General features: G+C 44.6%; 1 protein-coding gene across 2 annotated transcripts in view; it reads right to left on the reverse strand.

Moving 5' to 3' along the window:
• Window positions 1-26,267, reverse strand: part of ADAMTSL1 (ADAMTS like 1) — a 505,954-nt gene that overhangs the window by 144,280 nt on the left and 335,407 nt on the right. For both annotated transcript variants that reach the window (XM_081176059.1, XM_081176060.1), the window contains 3 exons: window positions 17,679-17,790; window positions 12,586-12,724; window positions 2,216-2,266 (listed from right to left, as the gene is read on the reverse strand). In XM_081176059.1, the coding sequence (XP_081032185.1) occupies window positions 2,216-2,266; window positions 12,586-12,724; window positions 17,679-17,790 (302 nt within the window). The remainder of the gene's footprint in view (window positions 1-2,215; window positions 2,267-12,585; window positions 12,725-17,678; window positions 17,791-26,267) is intronic.

A 26,267-nucleotide genomic window follows, 5' to 3' on the forward strand; every position in this document is an offset into this window, starting at 1 on the left:
AGCAAACTGATGGAGGGAGAGACACCATCTCTCACAGCACAATTAATTTCCTCTTCCATTAAGTGTAGGCCTGGGCATCATGCTAGTGATTGTGGATAAATGTTTGCAAGGCAGGTCTGCATAGGCTAAAGTGTGGTTGGGCTATACTTTGAACTTAGCATCTAGATCAGGCATAGTTGCCAGCTCCTAGGGGCCTGTGGGATGCAATCCACTGGGAGCAGTCAAGTACAGCATTCCTTGTTTTGCTAGAGTGGACATGCAAGGGAATGTTTGGTCCAGCCAGTCGAAACTTCCTGTTCCTCCTGGCCTGGAGCATCCTTCTTCTTGCATGTGACTAGTAGGTGGGCATGACCTTTCCCGACCTGGTAAAAGGCCAAGGCATGCTGCCACTCTCCTTCTTTTCCATCTTCCTTTCGTCCTGTGAACTGCTGGACTGCTAACCTGCAGTCACTAGGTAAATCTCCCTTATGGGGTAAACCGTTTTTATACATTTGTAAATTTAAGCCTAAAGCCTGCCTTCAGGGATCACACTGTGCTCTGCCTGATCGTGAGTAAACTTTCTTTTTATTGCTTATGAGTAAGACTGTGGTGTCTTTGTTCTTTTAGGAAGGGTTCAAGGGGTCTTACCAGGAAAATATTAGAACACATTTCAATCTGGACAAGCCAGATTGAATTGCGTATTCTCTTAAGAAACTCACACGAGTTTACAACTAGTTTTCTGCTGTGTAAAGGGGAATGCACTCTGCTAAGTAAAGGAACTTGCTAGCGCAAGTTAGGAAGGATATCAATAAACAATATATCCTTTCCTGCCACCCTGAACATTCCCACAGGGCCGAGGCACTGTTGTTGGTTTTTTGTTTTAGGGGACCAGGCCCCCTCAATGTTCATGGGACACTTGGCTCCACCCTCTGGCTCCTCGTGATGTCACACGCATGATGTGAGAACATCACATTGGGCCCCCTCAATCTTCTTGAGAAGTTGGCGCCTGTGAGATCAGGACTATGCAGACCTTGTCTGAGGCCAGGTATATTGTTCGAATAAAGCTGTAAACTCAAACAAAAAGGCAGCTGGTCTCAAGTGGGGGCCCTCAGCCAACTTAGCCCACCAAAACCCAGCCATTCTAGTTTCTGAACAAAACTACAGCGGCATACTTTTTATATTTACCCTTCATTTGCATTCCAATGAGAAATGCAATTAGGTGCTGCGCAATTCACCAAGCCATTCATCCTTCACAGTCACTTTAACCTTAATAGCATAATATATGCCTTACAGACACGCAAACACAAACGCACACAGATGTTTCTCCCCAATCAAGCTTGTAATCGGCTGAATGCTTCAATAATTGGGCTCAAGGTTGCCTCAGAATAAACACACGGAAGAAAATACTTGCATAAGTCACATCAATAAGCCAAAGAGAATTAAATAGATTCTGCTTCAATTTGGCAATTGTTAAAGAGTAAGGCCTTAGTCGCAAAATTCTAAAATAACAAGCTTCTAGCCAATTAAGACTCATTTATGTTGCTTAAAAGATGAATATGCAAGAAATAATGTAATACAGTCATGCAAAAATGCCAAAAGCTGTCAAGAAATATGGATTGAGACAATGGCTTTTATTGGCCCCATTAGCAATTAAACTGTAATAACCTGGATTGCTATGTTAAAACTAGAGATGTCAGAATTTGTTTTCAATTAATTGGTCTTGTTTATAGCTGATTATATAACAAGTTGAATGGCAGTATTTTGACTTTTAACATATTACGTGAAATTAATAATTCTGGAGAACACAAACGCTCTCTGTTGCTATAAACCTTTACCTTAAATGAACTGCCTTCAATCAACAGACTGTAATTGCCATTTTGAGAAAGATCCAGTTAAAACTCTGCCTCTCAAAGTGCCAAACATGTGCCCACATGGGGAAAAGAAAGGGAGAGCAACAGCTCGACATTTTAATCTCAGTCTCAATTGGATATTTCAGTGACAAGATTCTTTGGTTTGTGTGATAGGTGATTATCATTCTTTGCAAGAGCTCCAGGACACGAGAAATCCAGATTTCAGTATCTCACGGTGTACAGAAAAGCAGGAAGCAATGAAAACAAAACACAAGACTGCAGGCCCAGAGCATGTTTGCAGATCACTACCACACTCTGTTAAGAGTATCAATCAACCACAAGCACATATCTGCATGTTTGTTAAATAGAGAAGCTGGTTTACATACCGAGGAAGAGGATGGTAGAGGTCATAGGGCATGATCTGCTTGTATCCATCACTGTTAGGAACAATAATGCCAACCCTCTGAGTAGAAGGTACACACAATAAAATAAACACTAAATGATTACATTATACAGAGACATAGCATTAAATAGATTATTATGTCATTCTACTCATGCGGCTAAAAATCTAGCTTCAAAGACTAAGGAGGCAAGCAAAAATTGACATTGGCACTCAACATTTCACTTTGCAAAATATTTCATGAACCAATTTTTTTAACCTATTAGTTCATATGGCTCCCACAGTGTAAAGTGATTTATTTATTAAATGCAGAGCAGTTATGTTCTTAAACTGAACTCAACAGAGTTAATGAATAAGTGAGGGAGAGAATGATGTGTTTTGCATCTGTAGGGAAGGGGCGCAGAACTTGTGAGCCTCCAGATGTGCTGGGAGTTCAGTTCCCATCCTCACTGACTGTGGGCCATGCTGGCCGGGGCTGATGGGAGTTGGAATTCAACAACATTCAGATAGCCAGAGATTCCCCATTCCTGGTGCGTGGAAAAGAAGAGTTTCTCCACTCTTACAAATCACAAACAGCAAGGAGTTATTCTGTCTCATTAAAAACAAAGCCCACCACCAAATTTTAAAGGTCAACCTAAAAAGTAGGGATTTTGTGCTGCGAAAAGAGACATATTCACCATTACTTGTTGACAAATAAAATGACTCTGTCGATCAGTAGGATTCGATTTTAGCATCTCAACAAGATGGGAGAAATGTTGCCATCTTTGTACTAACCATAATGTTGAAGGATGCTTCCACACATCAAAGTTAACAGGAAAACAGGAAGCACAAATAGGAAGTACCTCACTGGAGCGTCTTTTTGTTGGGGATTCAGGCTACTCATGCTTCTCTTGCATGATAGCGATCCTGCTAGTCCACATGGTCTAGCATCCATCACAACTTGGATCACTCCTTGTTCAATATGTGGTTTCCAGGTCACCAGTGCTATAATTTACATCCCACATTTACAGGGATGCCCCTTTACGACATCATAGCTCATTAGCTTACGAACTAAGCATTGATAAACCAAAGACTGGGCCAAGTGAAGCGAATCTGCAAAAAGGCTACATAGCCTGTGAGGCAAAAGTACGTCTTCTAATGGATCACTTCCCAAGAAATTATAAAGCAAGCAAACAATACGGATGAATAATAGGAAAGCATCAGTTTTCTTTAAGTACTTGTTTGGATCTTCGGTGCTTATAGTTTGCATCTATGTGTACTGCTGCACGAGAGGAGGCTGAATGTAAAAAATGGGTTTGTTAGACGCTAAGGTGGCTGCATATTGGCACCCTAAATTCTAGATGGCTAGTGAGGAACCACATTGCTGCTGGAGACCAATCCTTCGCTCCGCCATGTTGTCAGCCAAGAGCCCAAGACCAAAACACAGGGTTAATTGTTTTGGCAACAGCAAGAGCCCAGAGCCTAATTCAGTAAAGGCCACAGCAAACCTGAGTTTGCAGAACTACCTGAGAAGTGTGCTGGGAGCGTGAGTTGCCACAAATTTCCTTGAAGGCAACATCCGGACCACTGGGCATGTGATGAAAGGTTAGGGGGCTCAGAAATACATTTAGAATAGAGCTGTTCATCTTTGTGTGTTGTCTGTTGAACCCTGAATTTAGGCTGCATCCAGGTGCAGGTTATATACCCTGCTTCTTGGCGGGGCTCTTAAACACAGGGCTGCAGAAGCATTCCTGAAAGGTATGGGGTGCAGATTCCAGGGAAACAACTCTGCACATGCAACCAGACCCCCTTGCTGCAGATGTTTTGTGTTGTACAGATGGACCTCAAGGGAGGCGTGCACACCATCCAGGGCTACTCAACATGGGCCCACTCTGTGCTTCCAGATTCTTCGTCTGGAAGCCCCAGTACACCCCAGATGTTCCACCCCAATGCGTATGAGAGCTCAATGACTTTTTCTTAAGCAGAAGCAGTCCTGGGAGGCTGCAGTTTTCCAAGCAGAAGAAAAGCAAAAGGAAATGAGGTGCTTAACCCCTTCTTCTGTGGCTGTCTGCTCAAGATCAACCTACACACCCACCCCAGCTGCTCCCCTCTGTTGGGGTTTGAGGCTCTTTCAGCAAGTCTGAGGAGGAAGGGCCTTGCATATTAGACTGCATTACGAATAAGGACGTAAAGCTGGAAGAGAGTCCTGACAGGATGTTTTCTTAACTAATTAGAGAGGTCTTTTCAGTTCATTTCAGATTGGCAGGTTACGCTGGAAATTTCTTAACTGCCTTGCTCTTATTCTGTCATCACGTTGCTGAAAAGTATTTAAATAGATAGCAATTATGAGGCAAATATCACAGTCAATCTGTATTCCTGTTTCCACTAAATTCGTGATCAGAAGAGCAACGAGACAAGTATTTTGGCACATATGGGAAGGGCCTCTTTGTCAATGCCTGCAAGATATGAGTCCTTAGCAGTCTCGGTTAGCGGTAGAATGCTTTCCGCTGTGCTAGCTGCCCTGCAACTGGGACTCATAAGGCAAGCGAGCTCCCACATGAGACCTCAGACTGCCAGTCAATAATTAAGCAGCAGAATTCAATCTGGAGGGCAGTGGGTCTGTACTGCGTGCTACTGTTGAATGGTTTCTTTAGGTTTCATTATTGTTCCACAAGATGTGTATGTCTTTAAGGGCCAGAGCAAATAACATGACCTAGTTTTACATCTGTGAAGCAGTATAGCAGGTGCTGTTAAGTTATGTTAATTAAGCTGGGTATAGTATATAATTATGTTGGGTATAGTATATAAAGAGCAGCAAGTAGCTCTCTCAGTACCCTGGTGGATGGGTCACACTTATTGATATAATGTAATTTAGTGTAAAAGGAGTTTTTGTTTTTGTTATTTGTTATTAAACCAAGCAAAAGTTACTTTTGCGTTTCTTGAATGTGTGGTCTCCCCAGCACACCTTCTGCAGCCAAACTAATCTGCAAATACAGTGGTACCTCGGGTTACATACGCTTCAGGTTACATACGCTTCAGGTTACATACGCTTCAGGTTACATACGCTTCAGGTTACACACTCCGCTAACCTAGAAATAGTGCTTCAGGTTAAGAACTTTGCTTCAGGATAAGAACAGAAATCGGGCTCCGGCGGCGCAGCGGCAGCAGGAGGCCCCATTAGCTAAAGTGGTGCTTCAGGTTAAGAACAGTTTCAGGTTAAGTACGGACTTCTGGAAGAAATTAAGTACTTAACACGAGGTACCACTGTAACCAATAGTTACAGATGCTGCTTTCCTGCAAATTGGCTGCACCTCTTTGTGGGGACACGTTGTGGGCGAGCCACCAAGCCTCCCCCCTCAGTGTGGGGGGGCGGGACTGTGTCCCACCTTACGCTGGGGAGCCCCAGCCACGCCAGTTAGCCATGCGGCCAATCAGGCGGCTTGGGGAGTGTGGCTGGGACCAATTTAACCCACAGCACGACCTTGAACTGGCCCTTTTCAGCCTCGCGCAGCGGATTTCCTGTCCTCCCACCCTTTGTTCAGGTTGCGTCATTGGCCTTGCTATGGACTTCGGTTTGTCGCCATTGCGGGGCCTGGTAGGACTATTTCCACTTGGCAAATTGGCACTGGCCACTTGGTTTTCACCTACCTCGTGGCAATCGTCACAACTTTGTAAGGTTTGGTGGTTAGGCATTGGAATAGCGTTGGGTTGGGCATTGGAATACCCCTCTGTGCTCAAGAGTATTCCGTTAAAGGAATCTGGGGGTGTGGATATTGTCCAAAGCCTGGGGAGGGGCTAGGGCCATGCCCAGTGGCGTAGCGTGGGGGGTGCAGGGGGGGCCAGCTGCACCGGGTGCAACATTTGGGGGTTAGGGTTAGGGGGCGCAAATCCACGGGTTAGGGGGTGCAAATTACTTGCCTTGCCCCGGGTGCTGACAACCCACGCTACGCCACTGGCCATGCCACAACCCCAGTGGGAACCCGGGGGGCTCGAGTCGATCCACATCGGCGGGGTTCCCCTACTGGAGGTTTACCCTTACCAGACTCCCTGCAAGGTGGGCAGGAGTCAGATATAGTCTGTTGATGCCAGTGCCTAAGCCAATACCGCTCACATTCTGTAACCAATAAAGTTGTGGCCTAAATTTTGCACATTAAACATTAACCTAAAATTCTGTGTCCTTGTGTCTTTATTCTCATGGGGTGGCTTGGGGGCTCTGACACGCAAAGGAGTATCAGCAGAAGAACAGTTGTGGGTTGTGTTTGTTAGCCTTTCCCCCTGCACCTCTTTTCGACCCAATCACTTCCAAAAGTCACCCTTTCAGCCACTTTCCCACTAGATTGTGTTTCCAGCACAAACGCAAGAACCCATGTGGAGGAAAACTGGTTGTGGAATTCAGGGCAAAGGGTTAGGCACAAGTACATTGCAACCCCCCCCCCCACATTGCTTCTCCACTACAAATCCCATGCTCCCAACTCTGCTTTGCAGTGGTGACCAAGTGAGAAGCGCCATCATTTTTTGGTGACTGTTGTCATTGGTGTTTAGTGGGTCAAATGTCTTCTCTCTGCCATTGTGATCGTGCCAAATATGGATACTCAGCGGGGCGGTGGGGGAAATGATGAACCAAACCTATGCCAGGAAATGGATGAACCAAACCTATGCATGTAAAGGCTAGGAGGAATCAATTTCGTTTGTCAAATGTGTAGGTGGATTCAGCATTGTCTGTACAATGGAAGGAATTTGAAATAAAGGCACAAGATGACTTTGTTAGGACAAGCAGAGATAGGGTGGGTAACAGAGTGTCATTCTGGGTGTTAAAAGGTATGCACAGTTAAGTAACATTAGCATAAAGGCTATAATTAATGTGAAAAGGAAAAAAAACCAGGTGATTTGCCTATCATACACAACCTCCCAGACGCCTGTCTGTAGCCTGCAGTGCGAATAGCGAAAAGATGGATAGTGCAAACACATGAGAAACCCACTCAGATCAAGGGCCTGAGTGAAGCTTATTCTTAATATTGGTGAAAATGGACTAATTAAACCAATTAGCTGGTGGGGGGGGGCTATTCTGCAGTGCTCTTTTAGAGCAGGTTTCCTGCTGAGGATATATATATTGCTTCCAAGAGCAAATGCAATTATGAGAAAGGTCCTATACTACAGTCACATTACTGACTAAGCCAACTTCATTCTGGTAGGTCCCGTAAGTGGAAGAGAAGACTCTTGCATCTAAAGGACTCCTGCCCTTCAGGATCCGTATGTCAGCAGCCTCACGTTGATCCATCTTGTATAACAGCAAAAATTACTTCCCTGACATCTGCCCAGAAGTTATTTTTCTCTTTCTTTTGATATGCATGCACCATGCAGCCACCTGTCTTAACATTTATGTATATGTAGTGTCAGGTTATATATATATATATATATATATATATATATATATATATATATATATATGCTTTCGTAGATTTTCACGGGTATAGGAATGCAGGTTTTGGTGTCTTCGGGTGTCTTCCCGTGTAAGAGTTGGGGTGTCTAGGCGACGTTTCGACGAGGTCTCACTCGTCATCTTCAGGCTGGTGCTTTCGGCTTCTTGTTACTGGAACAGAGCAGGATCTCAGTGTTTGAGTTCCTATAAATACTGTTGGGGGGGTGTGGTGTATAGCCTCCAACGTTCTGGGCAGAGAGGAAGTTCCCAGGTTAGTGTGCCTTTTCTTCTTTTGTTCATTAATTACTTGAGGGATATCTTGAGTGATTTCTTGAGTGATATTCTGAGTACCACTTAGGAGGGTCATTAGGTGTGGATTAGTTGCTAAAGCTTTCGTGTCTTGACCTCTTGAGCTTGTGAATAGTTTTTCTGAGAAGATGGCTGTACTGCAAATAGTTGTGCTCTGGCTTGGCTTCGTGTATAGGGGCGGGCTGTGGTTTTGTGCCCTGTGCCAGCCAGATCTGTGTAGGGATTGCAGGGGGGTGCAGCATCCGGAGGTGCCACTATGGTTTGGCTACTGGATGGTGTCTGTAATTTATCTGTGGAGAGGGTCTGGGTTTGGGTCTGGTGTGGTTGATTGGAGATGGCGTTCTGTGTGCCTCTGGTTCTGGTGTCGGTTTTTGTGGGGAGGGCTAATTTCCAGATGTCTGGCAGGCGGGACGTGTCGTCACGCTTGTTCATGTTGTGAGGGTGTTTCTCTATCTCGATGGCTTCCATGATTATTCTCTTGTGGTGATGTTCCATGTTAAAGAGCAATTTGGAATCTGCAAAATTAATATTGTGTCCTGTTTCTTTCATGTGTTGGTAAAGAGAGGAAGTTTTTTCTTCTTTTTTGACGGCATTCTTGTGTTCTGCGATACGTGCATTTATTCGTCTGTTTGTTTGTCCAATGTACGTGGCTGGGCAGACTTTGCAGGGTATTTCATAGACCCCTTGGTTTTCTAACTGGATTTTATCTTTGGGGTTTCTGAGGATATTGGCTATTTTTTGGTTGGTGCAAAAGGCTGTTTTGATATTGTGTTTATGGAGGATTTTGCTAATTTTATCTGTAGTGCCCTTGATATAAGGAAGGAGGGCCATGCCATTGTTTTCTTCTGTGTCTTGGTTTTTGGGGGGTGTTTCTTTTTGGATTAGCTTCGTAACCCTGTTTTGCTGGTATCCGTTGGCGATTAACACATTTGAGAGATTCTGTAACTCAGTTGTCAAGTGGTCTTTGTCAGCACCTATGGGATCACCCCTCTCTCCGGTCATCGCAAACCTGTACATGGAACACTTTGAAACCAATGCTTTAGACAAGTCAGAACACAAACCCAAACTTTGGCTCAGATATGTTGACGACACCTTTGTAATTTGGCCACACGGGAAGGAAAAACTAGATAGCTTCCTCACACATCTCAACAGCCTACACCCCAAAATACAATTCACTATGGAAATAGAAGCCAACAACCAACTTCCCTTCCTTGACGTCCTAATCTACAAAAAACCTGATGGCTCCCTAGGACACACTATCTACCGGAAAAAAACACACACCAACCGCTACTTACATGCACAATCACACCACCACCCTGCACAAATAAACTCCGTAGCCAAGACTCTCATCTCCAGAACCAAACGCCTGGCTGACAAAGACCACTTGACAACTGAGTTACAGAATCTCTCAAATGTGTTAATCGCCAACGGATACCAGCAAAACAGGGTTACGAAGCTAATCCAAAAAGAAACACCCCCCAAAAACCAAGACACAGAAGAAAACAATGGCATGGCCCTCCTTCCTTATATCAAGGGCACTACAGATAAAATTAGCAAAATCCTCCATAAACACAATATCAAAACAGCCTTTTGCACCAACCAAAAAATAGCCAATATCCTCAGAAACCCCAAAGATAAAATCCAGTTAGAAAACCAAGGGGTCTATGAAATACCCTGCAAAGTCTGCCCAGCCACGTACATTGGACAAACAAACAGACGAATAAATGCACGTATCGCAGAACACAAGAATGCCGTCAAAAAAGAAGAAAAAACTTCCTCTCTTTACCAACACATGAAAGAAACAGGACACAATATTAATTTTGCAGATTCCAAATTGCTCTTTAACATGGAACATCACCACAAGAGAATAATCATGGAAGCCATCGAGATAGAGAAACACCCTCACAACATGAACAAGCGTGACGACACGTCCCGCCTGCCAGACATCTGGAAATTAGCCCTCCCCACAAAAACCGACACCAGAACCAGAGGCACACAGAACGCCATCTCCAATCAACCACACCAGACCCAAACCCAGACCCTCTCCACAGATAAATTACAGACACCATCCAGTAGCCAAACCATAGTGGCACCTCCGGATGCTGCACCCCCCTGCAATCCCTACACAGATCTGGCTGGCACAGGGCACAAAACCACAGCCCGCCCCTATACACGAAGCCAAGCCAGAGCACAACTATTTGCAGTACAGCCATCTTCTCAGAAAAACTATTCACAAGCTCAAGAGGTCAAGACACGAAAGCTTTAGCAACTAATCCACACCTAATGACCCTCCTAAGTGGTACTCAGAATATCACTCAAGAAATCACTCAAGATATCCCTCAAGTAATTAATGAACAAAAGAAGAAAAGGCACACTAACCTGGGAACTTCCTCTCTGCCCAGAACGTTGGAGGCTATACACCACACCCCCCCAACAGTATTTATAGGAACTCAAACACTGAGATCCTGCTCTGTTCCAGTAACAAGAAGCCGAAAGCACCAGCCTGAAGATGACGAGTGAGACCTCGTCGAAACGTCGCCTAGACACCCCAACTCTTACACGGGAAGACACCCGAAGACACCAAAACCTGCATATATATATATATATATATATATATATATATATATATATATATACACACACACACACACACACACACACACACACACACACACACACACACCAAACTGGAAAACAGCTTTGAAATCAGTTCCCAGAAACAAATGGCATGTGTGAGCTCTAATATAATAAACATCAAGAAAGGCAAACATTTAAAAATGAATGGCAAAAATAAATACCTAGGCATGTTTAATCTTTATTTTGCAGGCACCACTGACATTTTGAGCGGCCTGCCGTGTGTCTCCCTCTGCTTATGGTACACTGCAACTTGCAAATTTGTGAAAATGCACTTTTCTATTTACCCTGATAATTCAGGCTGGCACAACATGTAGACACTGGGTTGTACCTGTACGCATCGCATCAGTCGTATCTTGTGCTCAATAACGCCTGTTTTTGTTGCTCTGGGCAGGCCAGGGCACAGAGCTATCATGCTACCTGCAACCAATATCTTAGGCAGGCCATAGCTAGCCGATTACGGTTTGCTTTCCTTGCTCCTGTTAGTGCTACGGTTTATTATAAATCTGGTTTGTGGTCATGTTCTTTGCTGGAGGCCAATTCTGCTTTAATTGTTAACTTCTATTTTGTGCAATCTCTTTCCATATTGCTTATCCTTTTCAGGCAAACGTTTAACATCACTGAATGTTAAATGCCCTGCTCACTGTATTCTCAGAGCTCTTATTTTATCTGTTTTTTGGGGGGGCCCCTTGGCCCCTCAGTCCCTCCTAGATGGCACCCGTGGCTGAGTTAAAGAAAGCTATCAGAAGTGGACTTTTGTGTTAAAAAGCTGTTAGCTCAGGTCCGGTCCTGGAGACAAATTCCTAAGCTCAGAATATGATCAGAGTCTTTGATTCTAACCACATGTCTTTTGTATCTGATTCTGGCAGTTAGACCTTGAGGTTCTAGAAAATAAAACCAAAGCAGATCCAACAAGCCTGAAGTCTGTCTCTCCCCTGGTCTAACAAGACCCAATTCTCATTATTTTTCTGTGTTGGCAATTTTTTTTAAAAAAAAACCCCAAAACCAGAACCACACCATAAGGTTCCCAGCAGAAGGAGTGGGAACATTTAATCAAAGGTCAAAGGTGACAAGCAATAAAGCCCTGGTCAATACTTAATTTTCATGAAGTGCCCTTTTCAAATTGGAAGAATATAACATTCAATAATACAAGGTGGCTGGAATTTCATCTATATTATCATTCTAATGCTGTCCTTTCAACCGTCAGAAACACTTGATGAAAACACAAACCAACAAACCTTCTCCTCATTGATAAAGTTGTGGATAAATGCCAGTGATATGGGATGGGCATTTCTCCAGAAATGTTTCCACAGTTATATATCTCCCCCCCCCCCACTCAAAAGAAAATTATCTTTTTCTGAAAATGCAGCTTCATAATGACTGGAAGAAGACCATTCAAAATTGGGGCAATTGCAAAGTTGTGAATTCGTTTTTGTTCCCAGGTAACCATCGCTAGAAAGCATATATAGTGAGTTTAACTGCGGAGCTCCTTCTCCGTGCTAAAATGAGCATATCTTCAGTTTTCAGTGACTTCATTCTTTCTTAAACTTTCGACAACATAAGGACACGTACAGTATGCTATTGATATCTCTCTCTCTCTCATATATATATATATATATATATATATATATATATATATATATATATATATATATTCAATAAATATAATTTCCAAGTGCATAACTAAATTACTTTGAATATCCCACTTTTCAGTGAAATCCTAAAAAACATGCCTACTCAGAGACATCAGCTACATTAACAACTCTTTCAAGAGTTGTCCACATTTACCTCAAAAATGCTGAATCAGATCCCAGTTAATTTACTACACCAGAACAGAAAATGTCCTGGGATTCCCCCCCCCCCCAATTTAAGATGTTCCAATCAATGTCGTTACATTAATTTGTACATGCCGGCTGGATAACAAGCTATTTGCAATCCTCTCAATATCTAAACAATAAATTAACTGGTCTGTTTTTGCTCAGTGTAAACTATCTCAAAATCGTGAATGGACTTACCTGGCAGGGCAAGGATCCAGGTTGCACTCCTGAAGTTTTGGCTTTGGCTTGATGTTTTCAGGGTAGTAGTGGCAGTATTGGTCAGAGACCACTCTATTGCTTCTCAGATCATAGCACTCGGCAGAAGTCAGCTGGTAACCTTAAAAAAAATCTAGACTCAGAAAAGACAAAGACAACTACGCAACTCTGAATTAACTCGCAGTGCTAAGGTTTGTGATACTGGGCTAAAATACTAACCAGAATGTACTTGCTAGCCTAAAAAGACCTTGCAAGTGCGTCTTAAGAATGTAAATATAGGTTTGTTCCAAACGTTCTTTTGGTCACATGTATCACTAGAGCTAAGAGGCTAGGTACAAATTAACAAACCTATGTGGCTGAGTTGTGATGGAGTTTTTTAAAGGTATGAAACGCAACTTTGGGAAACCACTATTTAGAGAGGAGAAGCAGTCGTGGAGAAGATGCTTAAGTCCTTTCTCACCTGCATCCAATCGTAACAGCCACCCTAAGCGGCTTCCCTTCACGTGGTTTCCAAAAATGTGACTGGAAGTCACTGTTAATTTCTCAGCTATCTGTGAAAATTTCATGTAAACACATTCCCCCAATAATTATTTACACAAACAAAATTAAAAAGGACAGGTGGTCCATTGCCCTGTAATAACTTTAACTATTACATTGTCACATATCTTGAGGCCTGAACAATTTATCAAGACAATAGGTGAAATCCTGTTCTGCTGTTTTGCTCATGAAATGGCTGTTGATCCAAGAGAGTCATTCCCTAATGGAAGAGAAGAGATGATTTTCTCTTATTCTCATTTCCCTACAGGCCCTTGACTCTCGCCCACAATGTTTCGAAGGGTCCCCCCCCCCCTCAACCCTCTGAAACAGATTTCCAGGGAGTTCTGAGTCCTGCAGTGGGGAAAGGAGAACTGGCAAGAATTTCTTCCCCTTCTCTTGCATTGACAGACACTTTCACTGGATCAAGAGCTATTCTGCGCGTATAACAGCAGTATTGGATTTCGCCTATTGCCGAAGCCTTTCAAAAAGAAACATTCGAAAGTATCAGCTTCCCAGCTATTGTTTTATTCTGGGGATTTTATTTAATTCAAAGTCACTGCTGTATATAAAGTATAATTCAGAGTTAACAAAGGTCGGTGGATACTGTCGATGGCAGTTTCCTTGAGAGGAACAAGAAGTTTATAGAATGCCTGTCGTTGGCCCTTGCTATTCTTAAGGTGGAAATTGATTCCTTTTGCCTCTTCCTGGTTAGCTGCATGCTGATGTCAACTGCAATATTATACGGCTCTCTTTTATAGAGGGTTAATGCCCTAGGCTGATTTCTGTACAACAACCTCAGATTCTTAAGCTTGGTGCTACAGAAATCTAAAATGATAAAGTAGTAAAAGCAAAGTGCAAACTTCCCCCGACTGCTCGTATCTTTCGGGTTGATTTATCTTTCCCCTTAAAGTCCAGCTTTTGCATTCTGCATTACGAGTCTCCTTCTGAGCATTTCCTCCCTTTCCCCCTGTAACTTCCCATATGGGAGTATCGACTGTTGTGACCTAATTTCAATTACCAGATACCAGTTCTCTCTAGGTGCTGCTATCCTTGACCACAAAGATTGCATAACTCCCCCGGAGGCTTTCATGACAAGTCACTGTGACAATTCCTTTAATGAAATTGTTTGAAAATCGTTGGAAGAGGCAAGGGGAAGTTCAACTCACAGGCTTCTTCCCAGTGCACTAGGATTCAGGACGCCTGTATCACATAAGTTGTACCCAATATCACACGGCAAGTTGTTAACTTTGCCCTTTCATTTGCCTTACTGTGTCCAATAAATTGGATCTCTTCCTCCAATCAAGTTGCAGAGCTGATGATGAGTTATGGAATCAAAAGCACATGCTGGATACATTAAAAGTAAAAACAAAAATATAGCTCCAAAAAGCATGCAAATAAATAGACCCTGTTTCTGTAATATGGCTAACTTCACCTATAGGGTGAAATTTAGGTGCATTTTTTTGTAAAAGGAGCAGCTAGACAAATGAACACGTTCAGTAGTTGTAATTGTATTGAACTTAATTCTCTCTTCAGGGCAACTTTCAAGATTATAATTTTCAACCAGGATTTGGAAAACACGTAGGGGTGAAATGGATAGATCATGGCTGATATGCTTCTTTGTAAACCTGGAATGTCCCAAAGGAATTGTGCCATGCACATAGTCTGAAGTTAGTCAGAAAAGCTTTGTGAGATGTTTCCTCATATTCATATTGAACATTTCCGAAATTAGTGAAAGCCATGACTTCAGTCCTTCTTTGGCAACTGCAAATACTTTCAGAACATGCATATATATCTATCTCTATATTTAACTTGGGATACAGGAACTGACTTTCTAAACAGAGAAGTAATCTGGGAAGGAGAGATGGTTTACAGTATAAGAGTGAAAAGCAAGTCATTAATCAGCGGTATTGATGCATCCTTGTGGACCACACTGGAGTTATAAATAGCAATGAACCACCTTCTATAATTATCCTCCACAGAAATAGACTTCCCTTGGGACAGATAACACTGCAAATGAGATGCAGTGTTTTTGCCAGCACACCTGGGAAAAGACTCACACACCAGCAACTTGGAGAAAGGTTATATTGACTGAAACGTAACAAAATTCGAGGATCTGCAAACCAACAAGCTGATTCACCACATCAAAATATATTCAGGACGGGAAAGCTCCCTGAGGGTTAAACTCCCTCATGCCCAATGGGCAGGATGAGAGGCCTTGCTTGTGATGGAGTTGGAGAAAAGGATTCGAATGAACCCTTCCTCATGCCCTGGAGGCCCTGGAAATCTGGGGTCTGCATGCACACTGTGGTGTAGTCCAGCGTTCTCCCCAGGATGCATGTCAAGAAAAAGGGAACCCCCAATTACCCCAGCAGAGCAAAAGGTGACTCAGATCATCCTTAACCCAGCACTGCCTCATTTGATTACTCCTTAACTCTTGCCCAGGCTAATCGCCAATTAGACCAAATAAAGCGTGTTCTCCCTCATGGAGAGCACGTGTTGTGGTGGGGGCTAGCAAGACACCCCACTGTTGCTGGGAGGGAAATAAGGAAGTTGGCCGCCATTTTCAATGAGATTCTTGTTGCTGGGGAGATTTATATGTTGCCATTTCGTGACTTACAGCCTAAGTTGATAAAAGCCCTGTGCGCAACGTTGAGCTTCCTCTTTTCGCTGCGCGCATCGGATCAGCCGCCCACCCTCCCTAATTTAGGGTTGTTTGCTTGACCTTGTTCTGCCTGTCATGGGGTCATCTGCTTTTGGGGCAGGGGCCTGGTAGGAATTTTGTCCATTTGGCTGATTGGCTGGTGCCATTTGGTTTTTGCCTACTGCGTAGCAAATCGTCACAACTTGTACAGTTGCGGTCAGGTATCGGTTTTATAAATTGGTTGGTGGAGGGGTATGGATTGGCTGTGCCTGCCCCTCCAATGCTGCTGCAAGGAATCCAGGGGCTCACCATGCCTTTGTCTGAACCCCTATCAAGGGGCTAGGGCCACGCAAGAGCCCCTGGGAGCATTTGGGGAGAGTTGAGGGCATGGTTCCCAGCTCTGTCTCTCTCCCCAAAATGTCAGCCTGTCCCCGGGCGGGGTCAGATAGTCACAACCAATGCCTAAGCAACCGCTCACATTTTCTGTATTTTAATAAAGTTGTGGCCAAAATTATGCCTACTGAGTAGCAAATTGTCACAGCTTGTAAGGTTTGTGGTTAGGCACTGGTTCAAATTGGTTTGTGCAGGGGTAAGTGCCTACCCCTCCAATGCTGCTGCTGCAAGGGAATTCCGTTAAAGGAATCCAGGGGCTTGCCATGCTTTTGTCCAAATCCCTGGCATAGGGCTTGGGCCGCGCAAGCCCCTGGAAGCATGCAGGGAGAGTTGAGGGTCTGGTGCCCGGCTCCATTTTCTCCCTGATATTGTTTTCCCCTACTGGCTTTCGCTGGAATCCGGAAGTCAGTTCTGTCCCTGCACGGCGACAGATAGTCGTAACCAATGCCTCAGCAACCACTCACATTTGTGTATTTAATTAAAGTTGTGGCCAAAAATTATGCCAAAAACTTTAAACAAAAATTATGCATCAATTGTGTTTTTATTTGGGGTGGCTTGGGGACCTTGACACGCAAACAGCACTACTCCAAACAAGACTCGCAGCAGCATGAAGCAGGCAAAAAAGAAGAGCCCAAGGGCAATTGAAAGGGCCCCCTGCCCCCCCATTTCTACTTTGCCCCTTGAACAGGCAACTAGCGGAGCCCATACTGCATAGGCAGTTGGGTTGGGTGCAGAAAAGAGAAACTGCAATATTTAGGGAGAGGAGGGAGCTCATAAGGCAAGTTCTCCTCCCCTCTCTGATTGGCAGCAGAAGCCACAATTCTGGGGCAAAACCAGTAAGTCTTTTTCCTGGGGCAACTAAGATGTGGCAAATCAGCTCCCATGCTAAAAAGGTAAAGGGAGCCCTGACCATTAGGTCCAGTCGTGGCCGACTCTGGGGTTGTGCCGCTCATCTCACTTTATTGGCCGAGGGAGCCGGTGTACAGCTTCCGGGTCATGTGACCAGCATGACTAAGCCACTTCTGGCAAAACCAGAGCAGCGCACGGAAACGCCGTTTACCTTCCCGCTGGAGTGGTACCTATTTATCTACTTGCACTTTGATGTGCTTTTGAACTGCTAGGTTGGCAGGAGCAGGGACCAAGCAACGGGAGCTCACCCCGTCATGGGGATTCGAACTGCCAACCTTCTGATCAGCAAGTGCTAGGCTCCTAGACGCCACCCGCATCCCTAGCTCCCATGCTAATTGGGTATGACTGGCATTTTCCAGGCACCTTTCCTAGAGGCAGCTGTACTGTACAGAAGTACTAATCAGATACAAATCAACACTCCCCCCCACCCACCCAAGAAATTCCTAACAGGTGAAATCCATTCCAAGATGAAGAGTCAACAAGAGTTAATTCAGAATGAGCGAAACTCATTCCCATTTTTTTAAGCAACAACAACTTAACCTTTTGTATATTGGTACAGAATGCAAATCACTATAAACAATGTTAAATTTATTACCTCCACCACAGGAAGCGGAACAAGGAAAGAAATCAGTTTCTCTCCATCGGTGAATAATAGGTTGGTAGAAAATAAACTGAACCGTACTGTCGGCAGCACCAGTGTAACGGATCTGAAAAGGAGAAACGCTGCAGGTAAAGTTGAAAGGTATGTAGCGCAGGTATCAAACACCTGTACAGGTCACAAAATATAATAAAAAGCATGGCTGGTAATATTCAGAGCAGGAGAAACATGTTACACCTTCTGCCGGAACTATGTCAAAATGTATATACAGAAGTATTAAACAATAGATGCATATCAAAGTAAATTAGGCAAGCTTCGAATCCTAAAGCAACCAAACACCACCACCACAAACTGGCTTATAAGAATAAAACCACATTTACTAGAATAATAGCTAGAATAGAGATAGCCTTGCAGCCATTCAAGCAACAAACATACTAAGGTGCCTTGTTAAGATACAGTTGTACATTTATCCACTCCATGTTTACAGTATCTCCAGGCTTTGTTTTGCACATGGTTCCTTAGTATGTTTGTTGCTTGAATGGTTACAAGTCTATCTCTATTCTAGCTATTATTCTAGTAAATTTGGTTTTATACTTATAAGCCAGTTTATGGCGTTGTTGTTTTGTTGCATTATTATTACTGTTACTACATTTGATACTTGGTGTATATACTTTGAGAATCTTAAAGCCCTATGCGGCCTAGGACCCTCATACCTACGGGACCGCCTCTCCTGGTATGCCCCACGGAGGACCTTAAGGTCCATAAATAACAACACTTTGGAAGTCCCGAGCCCTAAGGAGGTTAGATTGGCCTCAACCAGGACTAGGGTCTTTTCAGCTCTGGCCCCAGCCTGGTGGAACCCCCTACTGCAAGAGATCAGGGCCCTGCGGGATTTGACATCTTTCCAAATGGGCCTGCAAGACGGAGCTGTTCTGCCTGGCCTTTGGGCTGGACTCAGTCTAACCCCCCCTTCATTTTTTTTAAAAATGGAACCCCTTATACGGGATTTGTATATAAATTTTCCCTCAGCTCTTTTTGCTGGCCCATGTAGGTCCAGCATGGATAGTTTTTGACGTTTTCTCCACTTATGGCTTTGATCTATAGGCTACCACTAAAATTAGGCTGCATTTTAAGCTGCATTTTAAACTGTATTCTAACTTACATTTTAATCAACTTTTTTGTTGTTCTTAAAAAAATGTTTTTACTGTATATATATTTAGTGTTAGCCACCCTGAGCCTGGTCTTGGCCGGGGAGGGCGGGGTATAAATATATTATTATTATTATTATTATTATTATTATTATTATTATTATTATTATTATTATTATTATTATTATTTACTTTTCCATTTCCCTAGCAGTAAAGGGGAAACATGGAAGGCAACAGGGAAGTTGGCACAGTGGAAGTGCACTGCCAGTGATGAGTGGAGGACAGATACCAAACCAATTGCATTATATTTGGATTACTTATTTCTTCAGGAAGTAAGAGGAACGTAAGTACTAATAAAATAGCATTTTAGCTGGGGGGGGGGATGGGGGAGCCAGGGCAGAAATGCTTCGGGATACGTTGAAAGATATAAGAGTTGCACTCTACTGAGGGAAAGCTGGTCTTTTTAAAATCAAGATAAACAGTGATGTCAAATTCCCCATTGGAAAATATATCTATATCTATCTATATATATACAGCTGTAGCAATGGAGGAGGCCTCTTGTATGGACTAATATCATTTTGTTGAACATGCCATAAACAGGATGTCCAATTCCTTGAAGCAGGGTGGTGCATTAATCAAGTATGGATCTGAACTTAACGAAAAGCCCCGCTGACTCTTGGGAACCAGAATGGTATCATGCTAGACGCTATTTGAAATCTCTTAGTGGAATGCGCCAGCAATGAAAGCTTTTGTAGCTTAGAAAGAGAGACACACACGCACACACACACACAGAGAGACAGAGAGAGAGAGAGAGAGAGAGAGAGAGAGAGAGAGAGAGAGAAGGACCAACTACGTTGCCTGGACCTGAAAGGTCTCATGTGTGAGGTCCTAGCCAGAGCATGATAAATGAGGAGAGAGATTACACAGGGACTAGTTGAAAGGATTGAGTAGGTTCCACATCCCAAGTTGGGAAGACATAACAACCCAGATCCCCAAGGATTCTTGTCGTGTTGTCTGCTTGATTATCTGTCTTCTCTGACACAGAGAAAAGGCAGATGCAGATCGATCTCCTGAAATAAGTGGGAAGTTATTCAGACAGCCAGGAATACACCGCAATTAATCACAGATGGAAAAATAACATTACTAGGTGAACGAGGCAAAAGAAATCAGTAAAAAGAAAAGAAAAGAAAGAGTGTTTATTGTTTCATAAAAGCTGCATAGGCTTTGGGAGAAGAAGAGACTATTATGATTACCGTGTTGTCAGAATTTTGTTTGACAAGAGGTTAGACCTGGGTTCTGCAGCCTGCAGGCAAGATCAGCTGTTGACTAGGCACACATGTTGATTCTGCTGAAAACTAAATGCTGTATCCTGCCTGCACACCCATTTTAAAACTTTGGACTACCTCTAAAAGCTGGGGGGAGAATCCACAACCCAGGAAGCCGTGTCCCCATGTTGAAAAGGGAAGCATCTCTTCTCAATTCCACGTTCTGACTCCCAATGTCTCTCAAAAGTAAGTGGTGCTGACTTCTGTTGTGAATTAGTAAAATGGATCAAGGGGCTGCCTCCTCATGTTAGTCTTATGACTAGTTGGATGACTTTTTATCTGTTTTAAAGGTATTTTAAATTAATTTGTTGTTTTGCACCCAGTCCAGAATACCTCCAGGCTAAAGGGAATAAAGAACTAATAGAAATAAATAAAGCCAGGCAATTGCTGAGATGATACCAAAACACAATGGGTTTCTCCAGACACCCCATTGATTGAGCATTCATCCTGACTCAGAGGGATAAAAGGCTAAGGAATAAACTTAACGCAAATCCAGAGTGGAGTCCCTAAAACGGCTGGATTGGTGCTGGGTACGCCTCCTTCAGGCAACTCCTACAGCCAAGCTGGTGCTAAACGTCTTGCTCTGCTTTTCTTTGGGCCACCTCAGCAAGCCTGAGAGGCCTTTGTTACGATATTCTGTTCCACCTTAACAGATGTGTGGAGTTGTTGTATGCCACATGCCTGTTTACATTCCAGCACAGCTTGCTGGGAACTTCAGTTTTGTGTATAGCTTTTGATTATGTTACTTGCTTGGACACGAAGTGGGGAAGACATGTTTTCCCCTTTGCCCTGATGCTGAATAAAATGCCTGTAAATACGCTTTACACAGTCTCTGTCTGCCCTTCTATTATGTCTGCTAGCTTGCGTGCTCAGCTTCAAGAGGTTTCTGAAGCTCAAGTTGCAGTTACATGCTGGTTCAAGCTAAATATCAAGGGACGTTCTCATAAGTTCTTGTGAAATATCTTCCCTATAGTGGTTGTTCTTTAGTCGTTTAGTTGTGTCCAACTCTTCGTGACCCCATGGACCAGAGAACGCCAGGTACTCCTGTCTTCCACTGCCTCCTGCAGTTTGGTCAAACTCATGCTGGTAGCTTCAAGAACACTATCCAACCATCTCGTCCTCTGTTGTCCCCTTCTCCTTGTGCTCTCCATCTTTCCCAACTTCAGGGTCTTTTCCAGGGAGTCTTCTCTTCTCATGAGGTGGCCAAAGTATTGGAGCCTCAGCTTCACAATCTGTCCTTCCAGTGAGCACTCAGGGCTGATTGCCTTAAGAATGGATAGGTTTGATCTTCTTGCAGTCCATGGGACTCTCAAGAGTCTCCTCCAGCACCAGAATTCAAAAGCATCAATTCTTCAGCGATCAGCCTTCTTTATGGTCCAGCTCTCACTTCCATACATCACTACTGGGAAAACCATAGCTTTAACTATACGGACCTTTGTTGGCAAGGTGATGTCTCTGCTTTATTATTATTATTACACCACCACAAATAATATCCACCAATGTTCCTAAATTGTTCTGCCTTTTTTTGTGGCTAGTTGCACTATTGGCCATCCCAACATTGGTTTCAGAAACCCAAGTTGAAGGGAAAGTACAGGTTCTAAATATATCTGTTAAATGCATTGTACCATGGAAAACACCAAAGAGTATTACTCTGCTCAGTTTATCAAAACCACACATGTTATCTGCTTAACACCCATCCACATTTGAAAAATGAAGTTTCTTTGAATCTGAAGGCACACAATGGAAGCTGAGAGGAGCTCAGGATTCCCGGGGCATGTTCAAGACCCAGTAAGTAATTTTTTATATGGAAGCATTTTCATATGGAAATAAGCATCTGAATTTGGCGAGACTTCCTGATGAACTTGCTTAGGATCACCGCCGATGTCAGGAAACTTAAATAACGCAAATGGGTCCACTTAGCCCTGTGATTGCTTTGGTATCAAAACCACATGATATAATATATATGTATATATGAATGATCCAGGAAAGGAGAAAAGGAAGGAAGCACCCGAAGCAATCAATGTCTTCCCCTTTGTTTCTAAATGATTTATCCGTTTACTGCGGATGCTGAAAACAACTGTATGCCTAGGCACCAGCTATTCCTCCAATCCCTTGTGAGCTAATATATGTCCGCTTTGATCAAACTTCACACAGATCCATAAATAACAGGGCTCTTTGTGATAAACGCAATAAATAATCTTACGCTTGAAGCTATGATAGGAAATGGTGATTTGAAACATCTCTCTGGCAGTTAGTCCCACTGAAAAACTTTTCGGTTTTAATGAGATAAGTTCACTTCCTTGTTGCTAAACAGAACTGTTTGGATTTTGGCAACGTGGGTCCCATCAATTTACTCCTGCCTGTTGGAGTTTACAGTAGCCTGACCTAAGATGCACGTTCTAAGGTTACATCTGCTGTTGTCTGGTTTAATCAACATGACATATTAATCGAGTTTCGCTAGGTCATCATCAAATAGCCATCTACAAAAGGGGTATGGTCAGGTTAAGAAGAAAGAAGTTTCCGCAAAGGAAAACACACTTCTAAGGAACTTGCAATTGCTTTCTTACGTGTTTTAGTATGGTGAATACCTAGAAGGTAAGGCCTGGAGATGGGATAGTCGCAGACTCAGGTCCATAGATGTATTAAATTGGTGGGGTGGAAGATTTCAGGTGCATGATGGAGTCAGAGTTCAGCAACCACTGGCTGCATCATTCCTCACTCCTGACTGGCCACATCTCCAGAGCAGTCCCAAAGAATCGGTTGATTTAGAATACTCATATCCCATGCACACAGACCGAAGCTCTGAACTTGAAATCCATGTTTGGATTTAGTTTTGCGCATCTAAGAATGTTGAAAATGAGTTGAAAATGTCTGCCATCAGCACCCTTTCAAAGATAAGGGGGAAAGAAATAGCGGACTGACACTAAATACCGTGCTTTTCTGTGTATAAGACTAGGTTTTTTCCTTTTAAAATCATGCAAAAAAGTGGGGGTCGTCTTATACATGGGTAGTGCATAGGGTGTCTGTTTGATTGGTTGCTGCCGTGGCTGTCAACGGCTATTGTGCATGTTATTGGTTGCTGCATCAATGGGTGTTGTTGATTGGCCAACGCTGTGACAATTGGGTGGTCGATTGGCAGCATCTGCGTGCTGGTGAGTGATTTTCAGCATTCTCCCCTAAAAAACGCTCAACAACATTTTGCCACATCTCCCCATTTTATGAAATTTCAGTCCCCCAAAATAGGGGGCATCTTATACATGGGGGCGTCTTATAGATGGAAAAGTACAGCAAGTACAGTTCTCCTAGTTTTTCTAAGGGTCTGTTCCTCAGAAAATAAGGAAACAAGGATTAATCACTATTACTAAATAAATATGCAAGTGTGGGATATATGCTTACAGACCCCCCAAGTGCCCCTGTTTCCCAGGGACAGTCCTGGATTTACAGAAGCCGTCCCAGTTTCTGATTTTGATCCCAGAATGTCCCGCTTTTATGCGACCCCTGAGCCAAGGAGATAAGTAACTATATAATGTTTAGAAGACATCTGAAGGCAGCCCTGTATAGGGAAGGTTTTTTTTTAATGTTAAATGTTTTATTGTGTTTTTATATACCGTATTTTTCGCTCTATAGGACGCACTTTTCCCCCTTCAAAAATGAAGGGGAAATGTGTGTGCGTCCTATGGAGCGAAGACGCCATAGCCCCGCGACCCTCTCCCGACTGGAGAGGTGACACGCGGCTATGGCAGGAACCTCTACAGCCCCGTGTCACCTCTCCAGCCGGGAGAGCACGCGCACGGGGCTAAAGCAGCCCCCCGCGACCCTCTCCCGGCTGGAGAGGTGACGCGCGGCTATGGCAGGAGCCTCTATAGCCGCGCGTCACCTCCCCAGCCGGAAGAGCGCGTGCGGGGAGTGTCTGCAAGCCTCGCGCACCCGGCAGGAGGTCCCACCGGGTGCGTGAGGCTTGGGGCGGCAGCCTGTCGCCCGAAGCACGGGGAGCCCTCGGGAGGGCTCCCCCTGCTTCGGGCGAGTGTCTGCAAGCCTCGCGCACCCGGCAGGAGGTCCCACCGGGTGCGCGAGGCTTGGGGCGGCAGCGGACTGCTTGCGCGCACCTAGAAGCTTGGGGCGCGCTGAGCTCAGCACGCCCCAAGCTCCTGGTGTAGCGCAGCGATCCGCTAGCCCTGGGAGAGCCCCGCGGCTCTCCCAAGACTAGCGGACTGCTTGCGCGCACGCAGAAGCTTGGGGCGCGCTGAGCTCAGCACGCCCCAAGCTCCTGGTGTAGCGCAGTGATCCGCTAGCCCTGGGAGAGCCCCGCGGCTCTCCCAAGACTAGCGGACTGCTTGCGCGCACGCAGAAGCTTGGGGCGCGCTGAGCTCAGCAGGCCCCAAGCTCCTGGTGTAGCGCAGCGATCCGCTAGCCCTGGGAGAGCCCCGCGGCTCTCCCAAGGCTAGCGGACTGCTTGCGCGCACCTAGAAGCTTGGGGCGCGCTGAGCTCAGCACGCCCCAAGCTTCTAGGTGCGGGCAAGCAGTCCGCTGCCGCCCCAAGCCTCGCGCACCCGGCGGGACCTCCTGCCGGGTGCGCGAGGCTTGGGGTGGCAGCGGACTGCTTGCGCGCACCTAGAAGCTTGGGGCGCGCTGCTTCTAGGTGCGGGCAAGCAGTCCGCTGCCGCCCCAAGCCTCGCGCACCCGGTGGGACCTCCTGCCGGGTGCGCGAGGCTTGGGGCGGCAGCGGACTGCTTGCGCGCACCTAGAAGCTTGGGGCGCGCTGAGCTCAGCACGCCCCAAGCTCCTGGTATAGCGCAGCGATCCGCTAGCCCTGGGAGAGCCCCGCGGCTCTCCCAGGGCTAGCGGACTGCTTGCCGGCACGCAGAAGCTTGGGGCGCGCTGACCTCAGCCTGCCCCAAGCTTCTGGATTAGCGCAGGGGTCCGCTAGCCCTGGGAGAGGCGCCCGGCTCTCCCACGCTAGCGGAGACCTTGCCGGCACGCAGAAGCTTGGGGCGCGCTGAGCTCCGCACGCCCCAAGCTCCTGGTGTAGCGCAGCGCACCTGGGGGGGGGGGAAATAAAATTTTTTCCCTTTATTTCCCCCCAAAAAATCTAGGTGCGTCTTATGGGCCGGTGCGTCTTATGGGGCGAAAAATACGGTATGCTGGAAGCTGCCCAGATGGACAGAGTGTTGCCCTATTTTCATCAGAGAAATGTTGGAGGGCATGTGCTTGTTTTTTTGTTTGAGAAGCATATAAGTGAGGAATTCCTAGGACATGGTACTACAACACCGCCAGCGCCCACAAAGCAATTATATCCATCTGCATTTGAGTTTCTGGGCTCCTCACACTGCAAGCACTCATGTCTCCAAGCAATTAATAAGGCTTCCACTACAAGCGCCACGGAATACCGTATAAACACCAAATGCCCAATGCTATATGGCCGCTATTCTGCCTTTTAATTTTTGCTGCACCTGTGCACAAGGCTAGTTTTTAGTTGTTAATAAAAGTAAAATGTTAGGGCTGCACTGTTAATAATTATTCCCTAGGTCTAGAGGATCCTAGGAACTATAACTGGGAGGTGGCAAGGAATTGCAAGCAGAAAATTATGAGTACGTCACCTGACTACAATTTCAATAATTCACTGAGGGAAGCCATGGCAGTGACAGGGATATAAAACCAATATATCTTTGTAGTAAAGGCCACCATGATATAATACAACATTGCTTTAAATGTATTCACTAAGTGTATGGAAAATTCTTTCAGTTGCTGACCTGATCACACATAGTACTGTTGTTAAAAGTACTGTGTACTCTAAGGATTTTCAGATACATTGCATTCTGCAATTCACAGCTAAAGGAACCTGTATGGGGGGGGGGAATCTTTGGCACCTACATTCTGATCAGCAAATTCTCAGCTGAAACGAATGAAATGTTTGCATAATTGAGATTACATCTAGTTAGGTCATTTCACTTTTCTAAATGGAAACATTCATAGTAAGTGCTTTTAGAGAGAAAGGACATACCCCCCTTCAACGATCAACCTTTTTATTACATTTTTGCTTAGTTCTGTTTGGTCCAGAATTGACTTTCTGGAAAAGTAAATCAGGACACTCTGATGAAAACACATTGTTGTAA

This window comes from Podarcis bocagei (genome assembly GCF_964188305.1).
Source record: "Podarcis bocagei genome assembly, chromosome: 17".
In the NCBI taxonomy this organism is placed as follows: domain Eukaryota; kingdom Metazoa; phylum Chordata; class Lepidosauria; order Squamata; family Lacertidae; genus Podarcis; species Podarcis bocagei.